This window comes from Cantharellus anzutake, assembly GCF_015039405.1.
Source record: "Cantharellus anzutake strain C23 chromosome Unknown EI90scaffold_78, whole genome shotgun sequence".
NCBI classification, from domain to species: Eukaryota; Fungi; Basidiomycota; class Agaricomycetes; order Cantharellales; family Hydnaceae; genus Cantharellus; species Cantharellus anzutake.
Genome location: NW_024067028.1, coordinates 159693 through 179065, shown reverse-complemented (window position 1 = coordinate 179065; position 19373 = coordinate 159693). Strand labels below are relative to the sequence as shown.

General features: G+C 46.5%; 1 protein-coding gene across 1 annotated transcript; it reads left to right on the top strand.

Moving 5' to 3' along the window:
• Positions 1 to 4676: 4676 nt before the first annotated feature.
• On the top strand, positions 4677 to 5116 carry EI90DRAFT_3131574 (uncharacterized protein; the record flags this gene model as incomplete). The annotated part of the gene is made up of 2 exons (XM_039064400.1): positions 4677 to 4733; positions 4793 to 5116. 2 exons carry the CDS (start codon positions 4677 to 4679, stop codon positions 5114 to 5116), a joined length of 381 nt encoding a protein of 126 aa, XP_038910654.1.
• Between the last annotated feature and the right edge of the window lie 14257 nt (positions 5117 to 19373).

Genomic DNA, 19373 nt, shown 5'->3' with positions numbered 1-19373 from the left:
AGAGGTTATCCCACCTCAGGCTCTGACACCACCTTCAGTCTGACTCTGGAACATTCCGGGTCCGACCTCAACCTCGACACCTCCCAGACGAGCACACAACACCTATGCTCCCGACTCCGGTCCTCTGCTCTGAAATCCTGTTCGTGTCTCTGTCTCTGGAACTCCGGTCTTAGCTCTGACCTCGGACTTTGACCCCATCTCCACTTATACCCATTGTATTTGTCACGGCCGTGCATTCCAGCCCGTTCCCCACCCATCCCGATGCAGCCTGAGCCCATTCCCGCTACGTGAGTGTGAGCGCGAGCCCCAACCTCAGCCCTATCCTCCCTGAGGACTCCCTGCTCACTCCCCCGCTTGCCCCTAGGCTCCCCTGCACCTGGCCGACTCCCCCACAGCCACACCAACCTTCCCACCCTGAGTCCGCCTCCGGCACCGTGCCCAGTGCAACTCCCCTACCCCACCCACTTGGCCCCTACAGGGCCGCTATCATCCCCGTGCCCGACTCCGGCCCAACTCCAAGTCCAGTGCTGCTACGATACCATTGCCACTATCGCAGCCCTACACCCCTTCGTTTATTTATCTGTTATTGTTTGTTTTGACCCTCGGTCATTGCCGGCCGCTGTGCGGCCAACCCCGCTCTTTGGTCCTATTTGCTTCCGGACCCTTCGGCCTTCGGCCCGGGTCCGCTTCTATTCATTCTATCTTCATATATATATCCTGTATACTACATTATAGTACCTTAGCTCTAATATCGATGTGACCACGACCCCTAAGTCCTGACCCCAACAAGGCAACCCCAGTGAGTCCGAAATGAGGGCCAAGAGACAGCTAGGGGGCACAGCACTCCCTTTAGAGTTGCTGAGGCCAAATGCCCTACTCCTGGGCTTTGTTCACGGCATCATGGCCATCGCGGCCTATAGCGGCCTGCAACGGCGACCCTCGGTGCCGACCCCGGACCAGTGTCTAACAGTATTGGTTAGCTCATTCCATTTAATTACCTTTGCCAATATTCCGGAGTTTAACTTCCAAGTTCGGACTTTCTGTTAGATTGGGTGGATTTGGACAACTCTGGAGTGGAATCGGAGACTTAGCATGGAAGGACCTTGGCCTCAGTGACTCATGCAGAGCGCTGTGCCATTGCTGGTTGTCCTAGGGGTCCCTAATTTCGGATCTAGCAAAGGAAAGTCTCTTGGGGGGAAATCAAGTCGATTTCGCACTGAGGTTACAAGTTACTATGTACATTGTATATAAGGAGGGGTCCAGAATCAAAAGGGACAAGGGTAGGATGAAAGGAGACAAAGGGAGCTGGAAGGAGGAACAACACTGAGGGTCAAGGGTTTGACTCAATGGTGTTTCCCAAAGGAGGAGTGAAGGGCCAAGGCCCAAGGAGGAAGGAGGATGGGAGTGGGGAATGGCCAGCTGACTGAATAGAAAGGAAGCAGCAGCCCAAATAGGAATGAGGGAGAATAGCGGAATTGAATAGGACAATGCAATAGTTGCAAGGTCCGAGGTAAGTCCGGAAAGTCCAAACTCAGAAGTTAAACTCCGGAATATTGGCAAACGTATGGAATGAGCTAACCAATACAATGGGTATAAGCAGAGGTGGAGTCAAAGTCCAAGGTTGGAGCTAAGACTGGAGGTTCTGGAGACAGAGATGCAAACAGGATTCCAGAGTGGAGGTCTGGAGTCGGGAGCATAGGTGTTGCATGCTTGTCTGGGAGGTGTCGAGGTTGAGGTCGGACCCAGAATGTTCCGGAGTCAGACCGAAGGTGGTGTCAGAGCCGGAGGTGGGATAACCTCTTGGAAGTTGGCAAGGAGAAGGTGACAGAAGGGAAGTAGGGCTCCGGAGTCAGTTTCAGAGTTCCAGGAGCCTGGAGCAGAGGTCAGGATTGTATGGATATCTTTCCAGACTTACTTTGGACCTTGCAACTATTGCATTGCTCCATTCAATTCCGCTATTCTCCCTCATTCCTATTTGGGCTGCTGCTTCCTTTCTATTCAGTCAGCTAGCCACTCCCCACTCCCAACCTCCTTCCTTCCTCCTTGGGCCTTGGCCCTTCATTCCTCCTTTGGGAAACACCATTGAGTCAAACCCTTGACCCTCAGTGTTGTTCCTCTTTCCATCTCCCTTTGTCTCCTTTCATCCTACCCTCACTCCTTTTGATTCCGGACCCCTCCTTATATACAATGTACATAGTAACTTGTAACCTCAGTCTGAAATCGACCTGAATTCCCCCCAAGAGACTTTCCCTCTGCTAGATCCGAAATTAGGGACCCCCAGGACAACCAGCAATGGCACAGTGCTCTGCATGAGTTGCTGAGGCCGAGGTCCTTCCATGCTAAGTCTCCGATTCCATTCCGGAGTTGTCTGAATCCGCCGTACCTAACATCACACCTGTTTTTTCTTTATTAAACTTCCCCATCAGCTGTTGGACTTATCAGCTGTACTTAACAGTCCACATGGTGCCCATAACAACAATCTTTTGTTCTTTTCATTTGTTTTTCCACATTATTGCTGTTCCATGTGTTTAAAAGCCCTGTACACATAGGAATGGAAAAGCAACCTCCCATTTGACTACAAAAGAGACTGTAGCGCTGAGAGATCCAAGTAAGAAAGAAACCCTAAGCTTGACTCCTTGAGTATTATAAGGAATCCCTGACGATTGTCCAAGATGGACCAGGGGTACGTAATTCTTAATGAGTGTTTGTGATGTTTGTGTTTTGTTAGCACCCAGACCAAACCTAGGATGAGCTCAGGACATCCTAGACTCCCTCCCCACGAATTTGCTTGCATTTAGGGGGTTAGATCTCTAGCCTGCTTGCACTGTGCCGGACTGACTGGCCCTATTTATATCCTGTAAATACTTTTGGGGACCTCAGTCTGAAATCAACTAGAGTACCCCTCTGTCTGGTATGAGTCCCCACCTCTGCAAAGGGGGCTTCCCCCCTCCGAGTCTGTCCTCGCTGAGCTTGCGCTCCTCCACTGGGCCCACACTGCCCGCAAGTTTTGCTTGAAGTTCATTGTAAGTTCAATCTGTAAATAAGGGATCTCCCCCAGATGTCAAGCTCAGGGAACAGCACTCCCCTTGAGTCGCTGAGGCTGCGATCCCACTCTGCTAACTCTGAACAGCGCTTCCAGACGTGCCGCATATTTCCACCCGCATTTCCATACATGTGTGCTCCGACTCCAACAGTACCTCCGACCTCAACTCTGACAGTCCCCTTGCCTCCAGCACCATGGCCATTAATGGCCAGCCTGTCAGGGGACAACTCCTGGGTCCCCATGACCCTCCCCTATGGTCCACAGCCTCTGGTGTAACCAGCCCTATCCAGGGCACAACCTACTGTGGGTAAGGAGATGTATAGATAAAGAGGCAAGTAGATACACTTGCCTACTGTGGGTAAGAAGATGAGAAGGAAGCTAATTTCTCATCTTCCCACAGTGGCCACAATATCAGGCAAACTTCTGGGGATACCCAGAAGTCACATGAGGGCAGGATCATGCGGCATGTGGAGCGTGCAGTGCAGGAAGTCCATGCGGGAAGTCTGTGTGGGAAGTGTAGCATGTCCGGACGTGGGTCCGGGTCCGGGCTAGTCAGGGTGTGTGCCCTGACACAGCCTCAGCCCACATTGGCCATCCTTCACAACCCTTGGTGCATGGTTCTGGCAATCCTGGGATTTGTCATATCCATCCCCGGCCATCGACTTCCACTCCCTCCGATCCCTCCGATCCCTCTGGTCTACCTCCGCTCCTTCTTAACTAACCTCGGAGCTCCTGTATTCCGCAATCCCCTCGGTACCCCTTGATGGTCACCACCCCCTCCTTTCAATTTATTACCTATGCCTCCCTAAGTACAGAGCCCTGAAGGCTTCCGGACAGCTCCGACGTCTGCTAGCACACTCCCGCCTCCGCTGGGCAATACATTCGCTTGCCCTGCAAGCCCACCTTCAGGCCTATCCCTCCTTTCCGTTTCTGGGTTATTGCCTGCCATTCTGTTAACCCTGTAACCCAACTTGTCGGTAATATTCAATCAGCTAATGTCTAACCCTGTTAGCTCTGCTCCGCTTGGCTCTGCCATTTGTGGGCCCGCCCTCGTTGTAACTATATATATACTCAACTTGTACATAGGTTACACCTCAGTAATAAAATCGACTAGAGTTTACCCCCTTCAGTTCTGGTTGCCAGTTTAGTAAGTTAGGGCATGGACATGTTACTTGGCACAGTGCTCCTGGCATAAGTCGCTGAGGCCGAAGCCCTCCGCCACGGAGACATTCCCTCATCTCAACCTGGTCTCTGACAGGATTGTAAGATAGACAACTTTCATACCTTGGTACTATCTGGATGCAAACCGTTGCGAAATTTGCATTGTGGCTCATTTCTGCCACAACACTTTAGAGGCTAATGTGGCACCAGGAAGCTGTACAACTAGTGTAGTTTTGTAGCTCCCTGGTTTCAGAATAATACTCTTTGTTATTTCCAAATAAATCCCAAAATACTTTATGATGTTGGAATCAACATCTTTTTTAACACTGACCACAATCCAATTAAAAAAAAAAATTCGATTTGAAGTTTGACATGCATGGATAGAGTAAAATTGAATTGCAGCTCTTGCTGAATACAGAAAAGGAAACCATTCCTATATACCCTTTTCCCTCCCAAGCACCTGCACTCATTCATGCCAGTACACAGGAAGTGCTGCCTTGCAAATAACCTCAGAGACTACTCCAAGAAGGTATAGTGCTACCTAGTCAAGGGGACATCTATTCAGAATTAAAAAAAATTTGGGCACAGAAAAAACCGCAGAGCAGTGCACCTGAGTCTCAGCATCCCATCCTTTCTACCAAGATCCTGCCTGCCTTTCCTGCCAGAAACCAGCCTGATCCCACTGAAGATGACCTCACCACTTCCAGCAGCTCTGAAATTGGTGATTTCGATATTGACCTGGAAAGCAGTAGTTGGAGCAAGTCTGATGTTGAGGATTTGGATGAAAGCTGCAATGGCACCTCTTACTCAAGCCTCCCACTGGCTGCACGCGTATCTAGGGCTCAAGATGTCCTATCAGAACTGATGAATAAATGCGGTGCAGAAACAAAGTCCGATATGCCAGAACAATGATCAACGGCACTCCATCAGAATGTACCCGATGTCACCATGCAGCCAAACAGAGGGCTATTAAAAGAGAAGTTCAAGAGATGATCAATAAAACCTTGGTTGACCAAAAAAAAGGACCTTACAAGACTTTTTCCCCCATTTCTGTGCATCCAACTCCAACCCCACCCCCATTCCCGGGCCCTGTGATCCAATCATTGTCAGTGACTCCGATGTGAGCAGTTCTGTTAGTTCTGATATGAATGATGCATCAGAAGTGACACACACCAGTCCCCCATGTCCAAACTGGCGACAGGTGGACATGCGCAAAACACCTGCAGCAATGGAAACCGACTCACCAAGTCCAATGGTGTCCATGCATGAACACTCAGAACCACAAATGAAAATCCACCACCATCCCCGCACTTTTGTCTCTGCCCCATCTAGAGAGTTGGCAGAAGAGGCTGCAAAAAGAGTTAGCGAAATTATATGGCCATCTAGGAATGGTCCTGGTCATAAGCACTCAGCATTGGATGACTTAACATGGATGAGACTGGAGCAAATGCTCCAGTTGCTCTGTGTGTACTGTTCTGACCAAGTGGGTTTGACCAAGGACACAGGCTGGATCCATGCTTCAGAGTGGGTAGCAATTGCATGGGACCATGGGTGATCATATGCATCAAAGTTGTGTATGTGGTGTTGTGAGTTCATGGAATGAGTCGATACTTGCAATGGATGAGGATATTAGGCAAGAAATTGAGGCTCACCTCCATAGTCTTTGTTATGGATACAGAGTCTCCAATGACCATATCCGTTGCATAGTCAAAGACTTCTCCTCTCTATTGCTCCCCCTCTTTCTCCCTTTCATCCTCTATCCTGATACCCTACCCTCCTTACTTGTTCTACCCCTTTCCCCCCCCTCATGCAAAGCTTTCCCCATTGGGGTTTTGGTGCTGGCCGAGGTTACTTGTGTTTCACGGGATTTCCCGCAACCTTACCATTTGTAGATAGTCACATGTCTTGTATGGAAACTGCCGAAGGCAGTTCACACTAACTAACAACTACTCTCTACAACTGTCTTGTGTGTCGTCTTCTGTAACAACCCTTCCTGTGACTCAACTGAACCTGTGTGACTGTACAACTCACAACATGTCTTATAAGTCTGGTTATGTCGAGTCCTCTAACAGTCCTCGCTGTGAGAACTCGAGGTCGTGAGTCGAAGACTCTCAACATGTGTATCATCCTATGGATTCTGTACCCTACAGGACTTCATCACTCCGCTCTCCCCCAGTGCTCAACAGACAACATCACATCACGATCTTGGAGATCGTGAATACTCTGAGGTCCACTTTCCCATGATGCCGGCACGTTCGCTATGCGAACGCCAAGTAGCTGCCCATCCACTGTCTGTTCCCTCCTTCGTCAGTCATCATATTCCCCCGCCAATGGTACGTTCCCTTTGGGAACGCCAAGTCACCAAAGGCCCTGTTAGTCAATCCTCATTGCATGCTCATGATATCAACCTGCTACCGGTACGTTTGTGCTGCGAACACCAAGTACCCGATGGCAGTTATACAAAGTTCTCACCCACCTCACGAGTTGCAACCTCGCACACGGTACGCTCCATTGAGGAGTGCCAAGTACCCATGGCTGACCCGTCCATCCTGATGTCTCTGACTACCTACCATCAATTCCTTAATAGCTCACTACATCACCAATCATGATTGATGGGAATTCGATCGTCCACTCCCATGCAAGACTGGGATCACTCATCGATTACATATCCCATTATGGTACAGACTAGATATGATGTTCGTCATCCCGCTATAAGAATGGATCGAGGAATGGGGATTTCCCCCCATCTCCGTAACAGTCTTGGTCCATACATCTCAGCAATGGATGTTGTTCAATTCCTGAATACTCCAGAGATGCATCAGCGCTTGGGTCATGATAAACCAATATCTGTCCAGACAGGACAGCAGTGGCTAAAAAGGATGGGGTACTGCTGGCAGAGGGAGAAAAAAGGCGTATTCTGACAGTCATGAATGAGAAGATGTTGTTTCATATTGGCAGAGCGTGTTTCTGCTGGCAATGGCTGAATATTGAAAGTCAATGAGGAAATGGGACGAAAATGGGGAAGAGGTAACTGAACCCACCACAGGACATCATACTGTTGTCTGGTTCCATGATGGATCTATCTTCTATGCTCACGACTGTCGGAAGGTCTGCTGGGTTCATGACTCTGAGACCGCAAAGCCCTATGCCAAGGTGAGGGCACATCCATCATGGTTGCCGATTTTGTCTCAGCTGACTACGGCTGGCTCAAAGGTGGTGATCATGCAGCCCGGGTTCTGCTTAGGCTGGGCAGTAATAGGGACGGATATTTTGCAAGTGATGATGTAATTGAACAAGCATCAAACATGATGGGGATCCTGGAGGAGCATTACCCAAATGATGATCACGTCTTGGTTTTTGACAATGCACGCTGAAGGAGAGAACGAAGGAAGGTCAGTTGGGAGGTTCAAACAAGACCACCACCAAGCTGTTCCCTGGTTCTTTAGTTAGGATGGGGAAGTGTACTAGTATTATTTGTTGTAAATATAGTCAATCCGAGTGTTTTGGCTAATTCTATTTTTATGGGTTAGTCTAAAGTTTCTGGGAATTGACTTACAGATAAACCGAGCCCTGCGGAGCTGTTCCTTTATTGAAATTTCTTGATTTGTCTAGGTGTAATTCTGTGTAGCGTTGTTTAATTTGGAATTTAACTTGAATTAAATCTTCTACTTGGTGAAGTTTCAAAGATTCTACTCAGTTAATGGATTTGGATTGTGTCTGGAGTGTCCCTTGAGTTTGTTTTATTTTTGTCTTATTTTATTGCTTGTTTTAACAGTAGCAAAATAACTGTTTTGTGTTGACACTTTGAAATCTGGAGTGTTAACCAGCTCTCCTGTTGAAATATCTACTTAATATTTCTCTCCTTTATTGCTGCTTTTTACTACAGTGGCAATCTTAACTGTATATCACTTTTTCGCACTGGAGTGACAACCAGAAATGCTTGAGAAAAATAATACTCTATTTTCTTACTTCTCTAAGGGGGGCCAAAGGTCGCAGAAAGGGTCTCCCTTTTATACTCCTTGGGTCGCCTTCCTTTTTCACACTCTACCTCGTATTTACAGGATTTATTTACAGTGTATTTTTCTCAAACTGAATAAAAAAATGAAAATTTCATGCTATAGTTCTACTGCGCTTTGCTGCACTGAACTGCAGCTCTACTGTGGTCAGACTGCGCCTAGAATCCTTATTGTCCTTCCTCGCCTAAGCTATTTTAATGGTTAATTAGAACTTGACTGCGCTGCATTTGTCGCAGTTTCCTATTTCAAATTCCTCATATTTACCATTAAATTTGCTATGACTCGGTGATTATGAATTCAAACTTCGCATTACTATGCGTATGGCTGTGCTGAGACCTTCAGCTGATTTATTCCATTTTTATTCAGCGACATTTAGTTAAAATGAGACTTGAAATGGTAAATGAGTGAATTATTCAGGTTTAAAACCGAAAGAAAAGTTGCTAGTAGTCAAGTATTACTCAAACGAATGTATTATAGCTCTCCACTTCATTAGAATATCATTCCCTAAAATTCCCGCCATGGTCCATCATAGTTTAGTGGTGTCAGGGCTTGGTCCTTGATCGGGGACAGCCTGACCTCGGCCTTAGGTGTATGCGGTGTTCCAGGTGCCTGGGCACTTGATCCTGTCCTCAGCTCCTCAAACTCACTGAAGGGACTAAGTGGGGACTGAGTTGTCATGTATTACAGAGGGTAACTACAACTTGGCTAAGCGGGGACTGAGTTGAGAAGAAGGGTAAGTTTCCCTATTCCCCACTTGGCTACTATAAAAGGGAAGTGTACTGTACAGTTCGTAACGTGACTCTGGGTAGAAGCCGAGCATGTTCCCGTGAATCGGAAAAGGTGTCACATGGGTTAAGGCGAGTTGCTCGCCTTGACCCACGTGATTTTTCCCGCGGGCTCACATGCGGGCTGAAGTTGTGAGAGATATGTAGGGATGGGGAGGTCAGGGAAGAGGGGGAAGTCTGGGAGGGTGGTTCTGGGGTGTGGTTGGGTGCCCTGACAGCAGGGTCAGGGGCTGATCCCTGACAAGTGGATTTCGTGGATTTCATTCATCTTCCCTGATTCCAATTTGTATTATCACATCCTAATCCTCCATATGTGTTGTTCGTTGTTATAGTAGGTCGTCCTCGAAGATATCATATTTTTATGTATTTTATTTAGGGCTCTGGACCTCTTGAAGCTGTCTTCCCACGTGTTTTCAGGTTTCTAACTTCATGTCCTTGTATCTCATTCATTTCTGGATGGTTTCTCACGTTCTTGGTATCATAAATTTTCATTTATTCCCACCTTTCCAATGGTACTAAAGTTGTGTTCTCTTTCCTGGTATTCGTCGAGTTAGCAAAAGTTCGTGTGCGCATTCGGTAATCATGTGTGTCGTTCCCATAGTTGTTCGTATGCAGGTGCTGTTTCTGTTTAATTGTTCGGGATTTATAGTATGCGTGGGTGTTTATATCCTTCATATGTGCTTCTGTGATTTATTTCAGATTTTTCCCTCATGATTCTAAGGTTGTTTTGCACTTTCCATGCTTTGTTTTGACTGGGCTCTTCCTTATTTGGATGGAAATTGGTCTTTGCGATCTGCCAAAGTGCGGATCTCGGTTCCAATGGCCAGTTCCCTTTGCATTGCCACCCTCACGTGTCATTAAACATGATGCAGATTTCTATATTCCCATCATGGGTATAACTTCACAACAGCTGGACCATTTGGGCTGAAAATTTGCATAACTATAGTTCCCTATTTTTCATAATTTCCGTGTACATTTCGTTGTATGTTTTAATTATGGATCCTACGTAAACATCGTCTTTTCCCTGAGCTCGGACTTTTGATGTCGCTATTCCCGTTATTGGATATCTCATTAATGCATGATCCTTTATTATGAAAATTTGGGGATTAAGATTAGATCCCTTGCTTTCTAATGGGCTATCAAGCTCGTCTCGGTCGTTACTGGTTAGTCTTCGCACTTGCTTTTTAAACATTGTCCTTGTTTTGCAGGAGTTTTAGTCATATCTCCGTCGTTTAAGGGTAGTTTTCCCTGTAATTATTTTCATTGGGTCCGTTTGGGGGACATCTACATTTCCTATTATAAACACGACTTTGAATTTTGCATTAGTTCCTGAGGAATCCTTATTCCGCAGTACTTCCATCCTTGGCTATGTGTGCAGATGTGGGAAAGTAGTTTCCGTGGAGGTTCTCTGATTGTTTTTAGAGTCAAATCTTGGTCGATTGTCCTAATTCTTTGTTTAATATTTGCTATAAATTCCCCCGAGAATTCCGTCTTATTGATGCTAAGCTTGAAGTATTTTTGCTAATTTTCTTTCTTTCAATTTATTGTGTATAGTCATAATAATTCATAAAATCTCATCTAAATTCATTAATTCAGGTCCTTCTATTTTCTCATATCTACTTGTCGTATGGGGTTTTGTGATTTATCTGGCATATTTCCATAATGGGTTTCCATAGTGTGACTGTTATTTCTCCTACAACGCACCCACTCCAAACATGCCAAGGATGCATTGTCAGCACTCAAGATGCCAAAGGGGCCTAAACCATGGGGAGTCACTGTGAATGCACAGGATGAGAGTGGTGCAATAATATACAAGCCCAATGGGAAACCTCAAACCACAACAAAGCATATGGAAAATGCAACTTGGGAAGGTCAAACACAACATCTTTATTATTCCAATGACCATCCCAATTACCCTGGATATTTCAAAGGGATGGCCAAAATCCTAGAAGAACGAGGCTACAATGTCACTAGGCTCCATGCCCAGTGTGACAAGTTCAAATGCTGCAATAAGGCAGCACAATGCTGCTGCCGAAACATTCTCCTCCACTCCAAAGATTTCTTGGGCACCAAATCCTTGCTTCAGACTCATTGTGAGGCAGCAGGGTTTGGCATTCTCTTTCTCCCAAAATTCCATTGTGAACTCAATTTTATTGAGCAAGTATGGGGGTACTCAAAGCATGTTTATCGAGAGTTTCCACCATCTTCAAGGGTTGAAGATGTCGAAATAAATTTACAAAAGGCATTGGAAATTGTGCCAATAACATCAATGTGCAAGTAAGAAATTTCATGTATCCTATTTTTTAGATAACATTAATTTGACAGGTTTTCAAATCGCTCATTGTGATACATGGATGGATATCAATTTGGCTTCAATGGTCATGAAGCCGCATGGGCAGTCAAGAAATATAAAGGGCATTGTGGACTACCACCTGAAGCAATACATGAAGTTAGTCAGGAATTTTCAACTAATACATAACATGTAGAAAAACATAATACTACTACTAAAATTGACAGTAAATTTCTGTAAGTATCACTGACTGGAAATATTGATTGCTTGTGACCTCACACTGCCACACTCAGCAAATCCCGGCATAGTACTGAGGTATGAAAGTTGTCTATCTTAATTTGCTCTGATCCTGCACTACCCCTCAAGGGGGAGTTGGCAATTCCTGGAGCAAAGGAAGGTAGGGTGGGAGGGTGGTCTCCCTGTGTGTTCAGTGTCAACCTGCACATCAGCAAACTTGGTAGGGAGCTCTTAGAGCTCTCAGAGCTCACAGAGCTCTTTGAGCAAATTGAGTCTTTTCGCTGTGCACCCTCTACACATTGGGTGGAGGAAATTAAATGTTGGAATGATTTTGTTCTCCTAAGGATGCAGAAGTGCAAAGATAAGCATATTAAATGGCCAGCATCATTACTTGAAAAGCTCTATGAGCTCCTAGAGCTTTTTGTTTTTAAATAATGGATGGTCTTCATATCTCCATGAAATCTGCTTAGTTATTTTGGCACCAGTAGTGCAAAGATAATATGGATATATGTGTGTGTAAAATGGCCATTGTCATTGCTCTGAAAGCTCATATACCTTTTGTGTTTACTAAAATCAGCACCTTATTTGTTTATTGCTATTTACAAAATATGAGGAAAACTCTGAAATTCAAAAATTTGCACTTTATCTTTCTTGCTCAAAACTCAACCAATTTTGATGATTCTATGTGAATTGGAAAGCACCAAAGTGTGGCAATGTAACCATGCATGTTATGTAGGGTATAAATCAGTTTTAAAAAAGTGTTCCAAATGAAGTAAATTAAAAATACCACCCAATAAAGCAAATAAAAAGCTGATGTATTCTTCAGATATCATCCAAGCCTTTGATACCAAATTTCCCATGGTCAAAAAGCCATGGTTATTTGCTCACCAAAACATGGTGGGAGACTTTTCTAACACTGAAACATACATTGCTACATTGCCTTTGGCACTTTCCAATGCACATTGAATCATCAAAAAAGTGATTTAATTTCTTTTCCAATTATTCCTAATTTCCTGAGATATCTCTCCCTAACTTATCCCAAATTTTCTGATTTTCCCCCTAATTTCCCCTGATTTTTTGGACATTCTCCATTTTTAGAAAGTCCCCCACTTTCTGAATTTTCCTTAATTTTCCCTGGCTTTTTTCAAGTTTTTAGAAACCCCCCAGTTCCCCCTCATTTTCCTCCCATTTTCCCCTTCATCCCCCCCTCAATTTCCCCCCCATCTCCCCCTTCGATGTTCCCCTCATTCCCCCCCCATTTCCCCCCTCAATTTTTCCCTCATTCCCCACCTCATTCCCCCCCATTCCCCCTTCAAATTCCCCCCTTCAATTTTTCCCCTATTCCCCCCCCCATTCCCCCCTTCAAATTTCCCCTCATTCCCCCCCTCATTCCCCTCCTCATTCCCCCCTCATTCCCCCCCCAATTCCCTCCTCAATTTCTCCCCATTCCCCCCCTCATTTTTCCCCTCATTTTCCCCCCCATTTTTCCCCCCCATTTCCCCACTCATTTTCCCGCATTTTCCTTAAGTAATTTCAGATTAACTGTATGTATATCCCTAAATTTGGTCTATATATTAATTTGGCTATATACCCTTGGTGTGTAGTGCTGCATTGGGGGCTGAAAGTTAAGCTCAGTTGGTTCAGTTTCCTGCATGGTAGGGACTTGGCTGTGACTCATCACATGATGCCAATGCTCTTAAATTTTAATTTTGATATCGGGTAAATTAAACACTCAGGGAGCTCCTCATATAGATAATAGTCCCCTGTGTGCAAATTGAGCTCTCAGAGCTTTGACTACTTTGGGGAGCTCTGAGAGAAGGGGACCTGCAATTTCAAAGGACTGAAGCTCTGAGAGCTCTCAGACCTCTGCATTCAGGTTTGCTGATGCATGTCACCTCAATTGATTGGATTCTGCCTGTAAGGGCCCATGCTCAAGGCCATTTCTGGGTCTCCCAGATCACCAGAACGTAAATACAAGCATGAGATATATTTTATAATGACATTTGTCTCGCTTCTGCTTCTGACAAATCTCACAAGTCCACTTCTTCTGTGATTGTCTAAGGTTAACACAGTCAAGGTGATACTGTAATGGTGACACTAATATTAGCTAATTGTGAGAATAGACATGGATCACTGCATACCCAGCCTGTCTCACAATCCACATAATCACAATGGATTGCACCACCATTAGCAACCTCCTCCTTGCTTGGTATGCTGCCACAAGTGCAAGTATGCAGAAAGTCCACTTGAACAACCTTCCGCTTCCAGCCATGTCATGTTTCAGCAAGTTCAGTGAATTGAGCTGTAGGACAAGTTTGGCATTACAGAAGTATGAGCTATTGGGAAACATATGGCCCATAGTGTCAGAGACGGGAATATTGTCAGAGTCAGGGATGCTGTCAGGAGACAGATGGAAGACAGGTTGGGTTTCTGTCTGAGTCGAGGTCGGAGGTTGTGGCAGGGGTCTGTTGGAGCATGCATGCGCAGATATGTGGGCGGAAATGTGTGGTGCGTCCGGAAGCGCTGTTCAAGGTTAGCAGAGTGAGATCGCGGCCTCAGCGACTCAGGTGGAGCGCTGTGCCCTGAGCTTGACATTTGGGGGAGATCCCGTATTTACAGATTGACACTTACAGCGGACTTCAAACAAGACTTGCAGGTGGAGCAGACCTGTAGGAGGAGCGCGGACTCCGCAAGCACGGACTCAGAGGGGGGGAAGCCCCCTTTGCAGAAGGAGGGACTCAGACCAGACAGGGGGGGTACTCTAGTTGATTTCAGACTGAGGTCCCTGAAAGTATTTACAAGGTATAAGTAGGTAAGAGAAATCAAAAGAGGGACCAGTCAGTCCGGTGCAGAAATAAGCGGAAATGAGCAGGGACTTGTCAAACTAAACCAAGGATGAGAACCCAGGAAATGGGAGGCAAGGACTGAATAAATCAAAGCAGATCAAGTACCAATATTGACAGATTAAATAAAAGTGCAATAGCACACGGATCAAGTGCCAATATTGGCAAGTTAAGCAAATGAAATGGGTGAACATAATAGGCACTCGGCAAGGAATGAATGGTATGTTGCTGAGTGACAAAAATGGCCAGAGGACAAAAGTGGAGGTCAGCATGCAGCACCGATACAAGTCTGCAAATAAGCAGGGTCAGTGCAGTGCCAACACAAGTCTGCAAACAGAGGTTGATCTGTCAGTACTGTCACACAAGGACAGCATGAAGGCCAACAGAGGTACAGAGGGGAGTGGGAGTGTTGACCTGACCAGAGGTGTCAAGGGCAACCGGGCAGAGGGCACGGAAGTGGGCAGAGGGTGCAGAATGCATGGAAGCGGTGCATGGCTGTGACCACATAGCAGGAAGCAATGAGTGTGGTTCAGATGGAGACAAGGCTGGCATAGGAACTGGAGGGACTGAATGCCGGGAGCGCCAAGGGCTCGGGAACTGCAGGTAAGGTCGGAATGCCAGCAGGGTCTAGGTCCTGATTGTTGGCCAAGTCTCACGCAATAAGGCAGGGGGCCAGACATCGGGTTGGGGGCTGGTTAGGATGGGTTTTGGGTCGGCGGTTCCGCCTATTGGCATTGGTTCACCGCTGATGGAGCCCCAGGATTTGTTGGTCATGACACATAGCTCCAGTGGGAGAGCCAGATCCAGGTCCAGTAGACTCCATTGAGCCATCACCATCATCGCCTGGATCCACACCAGCAGAGGAGTCCATCTCTGCATCATGGTCAGATGTGTTGTCTTGCACATCAGTGTAACTGTCATATCCATCTATGGCCATTGTCCTCCACTACCTCCGATCCCTCCAGACTACCTCTGCTCCTTCATCACTAACCTCGGAGCCCCCGTATTCTGTAATCCCCTCCAACCCCCTCAATTCAATATATTACCTATGCCTCCCTAAGTAAGGAACCCCAAAGGCCTCTGGACAGCTCCGACATCCACTAACACACTCCCACCCCCACTGGGCAATTCACTTGCTTGCCCTGCAAGTCTACCTTTGGGCCTATCCCTCCTTTCCATTTCTGGGTTATAGCCCATCATCCCGCTAACCCCGTAACCTGACTTGTCAGTAATATTCAGTCAGCTAATGTCTAACCCCATTAGCTCCACACCACTTGGCCCCATCATTCATGGGCCTGCCCTCGCTGTAACTATATATACATAACTTGTAGATAGGTTACACCCTAGTGATAAAATCGACTAGAGTTGATCCCCCTTTTTAGTTCTCGTTGCCAGTAAGTAAATTAGGGCATGGGCATGTAACTTGGCACAGCACTCCTGGTCTGAGTTGCTGAGGCCAAAGCCCTCTGCCATGGAGACAACTCCTTTGTCTCGCTTCCGGTCTCTAACAGTAACTCTATGTTAGGGAACTGGAAACAATGCATTAGATATTACACAGTGGGATGCTAACTGAGTACCCACTTGAATATGACCCGTGAGCTGTGAGCCTCCGATACAGTATTCGGTTTCTTCTGGGCCTTGGGTAGTTTTGAACGATGGGGCTGGTTCAATGACTTCTGTATTTTGTCCCACCTGATATGCATGTAGGCTCTTTCCTTTTCTGAAATGACAAAGTTTGAGATATAAAGGGAAGTGTTTGATGTGTGAGCACACTCAAGGTGTGCTTGTCATATCCATCCATGGCCATTGACTTCCACTACCTCCGATCTCTCTGGACTACCTCCACTCCTTCCTCACTAACCTCAGAGTTCCCATATTCTGTAATCACCTCCGCTTCCCTCGATGGTCACCACCCCCTCTTTTCAATATATTACCTATGCCTCCCTAAGTACACAGCCCCGAAGGCTCCCAGACAGCTCCGATGTCTGCTAGTGCACTCCCGCCTCCGCTGGGCAATTCACTCGCTTGCCCTGCAAGCCCACCTTCGGGCCTATCCCTCCTTTCCATTTCTGGGTTATCGCCTGCCATTCCACTAACCCCATAACCTGACTTGTCGGTAATATTCAATCGGCTAATGTTTAACTCCATTAGCTCCACTCCGCTCGGCCCCGCCATTTATGGGCCCACCCTCGTTGTAACTATATATACTAAACTTGTACATAGGTTACACCTCAGTAATAAAATCGACTAGAGTTGACCCCCTTTAGTTCTCATTGCCAGTAAGTAAATTAGGGCATGGACGTGTAACTTGGCACAGCACTCCTGGCATAAGTCGCTGAGGCCAAAGCCCTCTGCCACGGAGACATTCCTTCGTCTCGATCTGGTCTCTGACAGTGCTTTCATATTGTATCTCCATATGCATGGACCTCCCTTCCTGCAAAGAGGGCACTCCAGGAGGGCGTTAGTACATGGAAATCGTGAGGATGGAGAAGCAGTTTCAGTGAACTGCAGAGTCTGTTTCGATATGTCCTTCGGTATGTGTCACAGCCCCACAAAGTCCCCGCCCTTCGACCACTTCTGTCATTTAGCGGTGCCAATAGTGGTTCCTGTCTATGGCCCTGTAGCAGCGCCTCCTTCTTTCTCCCACCACTACTTGAGCTCCTCAGCCATTCGGCTGATACTGTTTTATTCGCTTAACTTACTAGTGGCCGATGTTGTCGCTGCTGATCCACTCCTTATTGACATTTGGTTTATTCCTTTATTGACACTTGGTTATTCCTTTATTACATTTGATTTATTCGTATATTGACATTCTGATCCACCACCATATTGGCGCCTAGATTGTCAGGCTATCCATTCTGCCTCCCAACTTTGCCATCCTCTGTCTCATTCATTTCTTCTGTTCCATTTCCCTGGTCCTCATCATTCTTTTAGTACTTGCCATCCCACTCCCGTCCCGTGCTGGACTGACTGGCCCCTCCTCTGTTCTCCTTTCGTATTTATACTTGTAGTTTACAGTCGATGTACTTCAGTTCGAATATCGACTAGAATTCCCTCATCTTAAGTTCGCCTCTCAACTTCATCCCTGCTTAAGTCAACATTGCCGCAAGGTCTTTCCCGCTAACGTGAAATACGGGACAGCCTAGAATGTGTGGCGCAACACTCTAGCCAAGTTGTTGAAGCTGAAGTCCCAACCCCCACGACGCCTTGCAATGGAGTAGCTCATTAGCTAAGTAACCACTCACGCTGCCATACTCCGCTCTGCTTCCCGCAAATACCTCGAATACAGTTTCTGACGGTATGTGAGAGCATGAAGACAAATGGAGCTCAATCTGACATGTGTTGCCGGATCGACGTTTGACCTTGAATAAACATTGAGTTGCTGGGTGGAGACAGAGGCCACAGAGCTCATTGTCATTGCCAATTTGTCCATCAAATAAAATGTGAGCACCCATGTGAGTAATGATTTGTCGGGTCTTTCAAAGGTCTAAGTGTGCACTGCAGAGCAAGCATGTTGGACTGCCAGGATCCCGAATGGAAACTTCAGTCCCAGATATCTCCCCAACAAAGCATGCGCTACCATCTAAACAAATGTATGTTAGAATATTGATAAACTGACGAAAGTTTGGAATGCTTTCCTCTGCTATGTCGATACAGGTATGTCGGTGTCCGCTGCACTTTTGGAAGCTCATTTAGACCCTGGACACCAGTCATTGCAACCAGAGATGCGGTGAGTTCTTGCAGCTCTGTCTTGGTGAAGATATATGTTGTATGGCTGCTAGCATCATCTTGCCAGGCCAAAGGATTAATGGGCTGCACATATTTCCCTTTCGTCCTTCCACCAACATCCTCCACTGCACACCTCTGCCAGATCCAATCTTCATCACCTTCACATATGGCAGCAGATTTCAACGTCAGAATGTGGAATCTGACTTGCACAGAATCCTCTGTAAGAAGTGAGAGGGATGCATACTGGAGATCCGCTCTGCGAATGTGTAGTGACAGGATTTGAATGATAGCGAGGAAGACCAGCTCATCCACAGTAGTGTAACAGCAGGATCACCTACACAGATACAATCCCTGAAGAGGGGCTCATCATTATTGGCATGAATCGTCCCTTTCGGATTTGGGACTGAAAACCGAGTGAGTCCTTGAATACATTTCTGTCGATCCAATGAGCCCTTCCCACCAACAATATCCTCAAACAACACCTTGGGAGCTCGTGCCTTATGGACTTTTTGATTTCCCCACTTTTGGTTGTGATCGTCAAGTACGGTGAGGTGCTGAGTGGTGCTGTAGGAGAAATAACGGTCACCCTATGAAAACCCATTATGGAAATATGCCAGATAAATCACAAAAACCCCATATGACAAGTACATATCAGAAAAATAGAAGAACCTGGATTTTTACGAATTCTTATGACTACATACGATAAATCGGAAAAAAGAAAATTAATAAAAATGCTTTGAGCTTAGCACCAACAAGACGGAATGCTCGGGGGAATTCATAGCAAATATTAAACAAGGAACTAGGACAATCGGGCAAGATTTGACTATAAAACCAACCAGAGAACTTCCATGGAAACTACCTTCCTGTCATATCCGTGCATACCTGATCCCAACCCGACTTCCGGACCCCCTCCTTCCCCACCTCCGGAGTCTTATCCTACTGCTGTCCGTTCCGATACTCACCTTCGGTCCTGGCAACACACCTCCTCTTACCTCCGATGCCACCTCCACTCCTCCTTCCCTCTCCTCCCCTATCTCCGTCCGCTCCGATACTCACCTCGGACCTGACAACTCTCCTTTCCGCCACTCCTCTCTCCTCCCTCTGGTACTCTTCCGCCGACCTCCCGCCAAGTTACGACCTTCCACCGCTGTCCCGTACTTTGTACTCGGGCAACCACTCGTACCTTTGCTCCGAGCCTCCGTCATAGTCCCTACCTCGGACTTTGACTCCACCTCAGTCTTAGTCCATTGCATTGGTGACCTCATACTA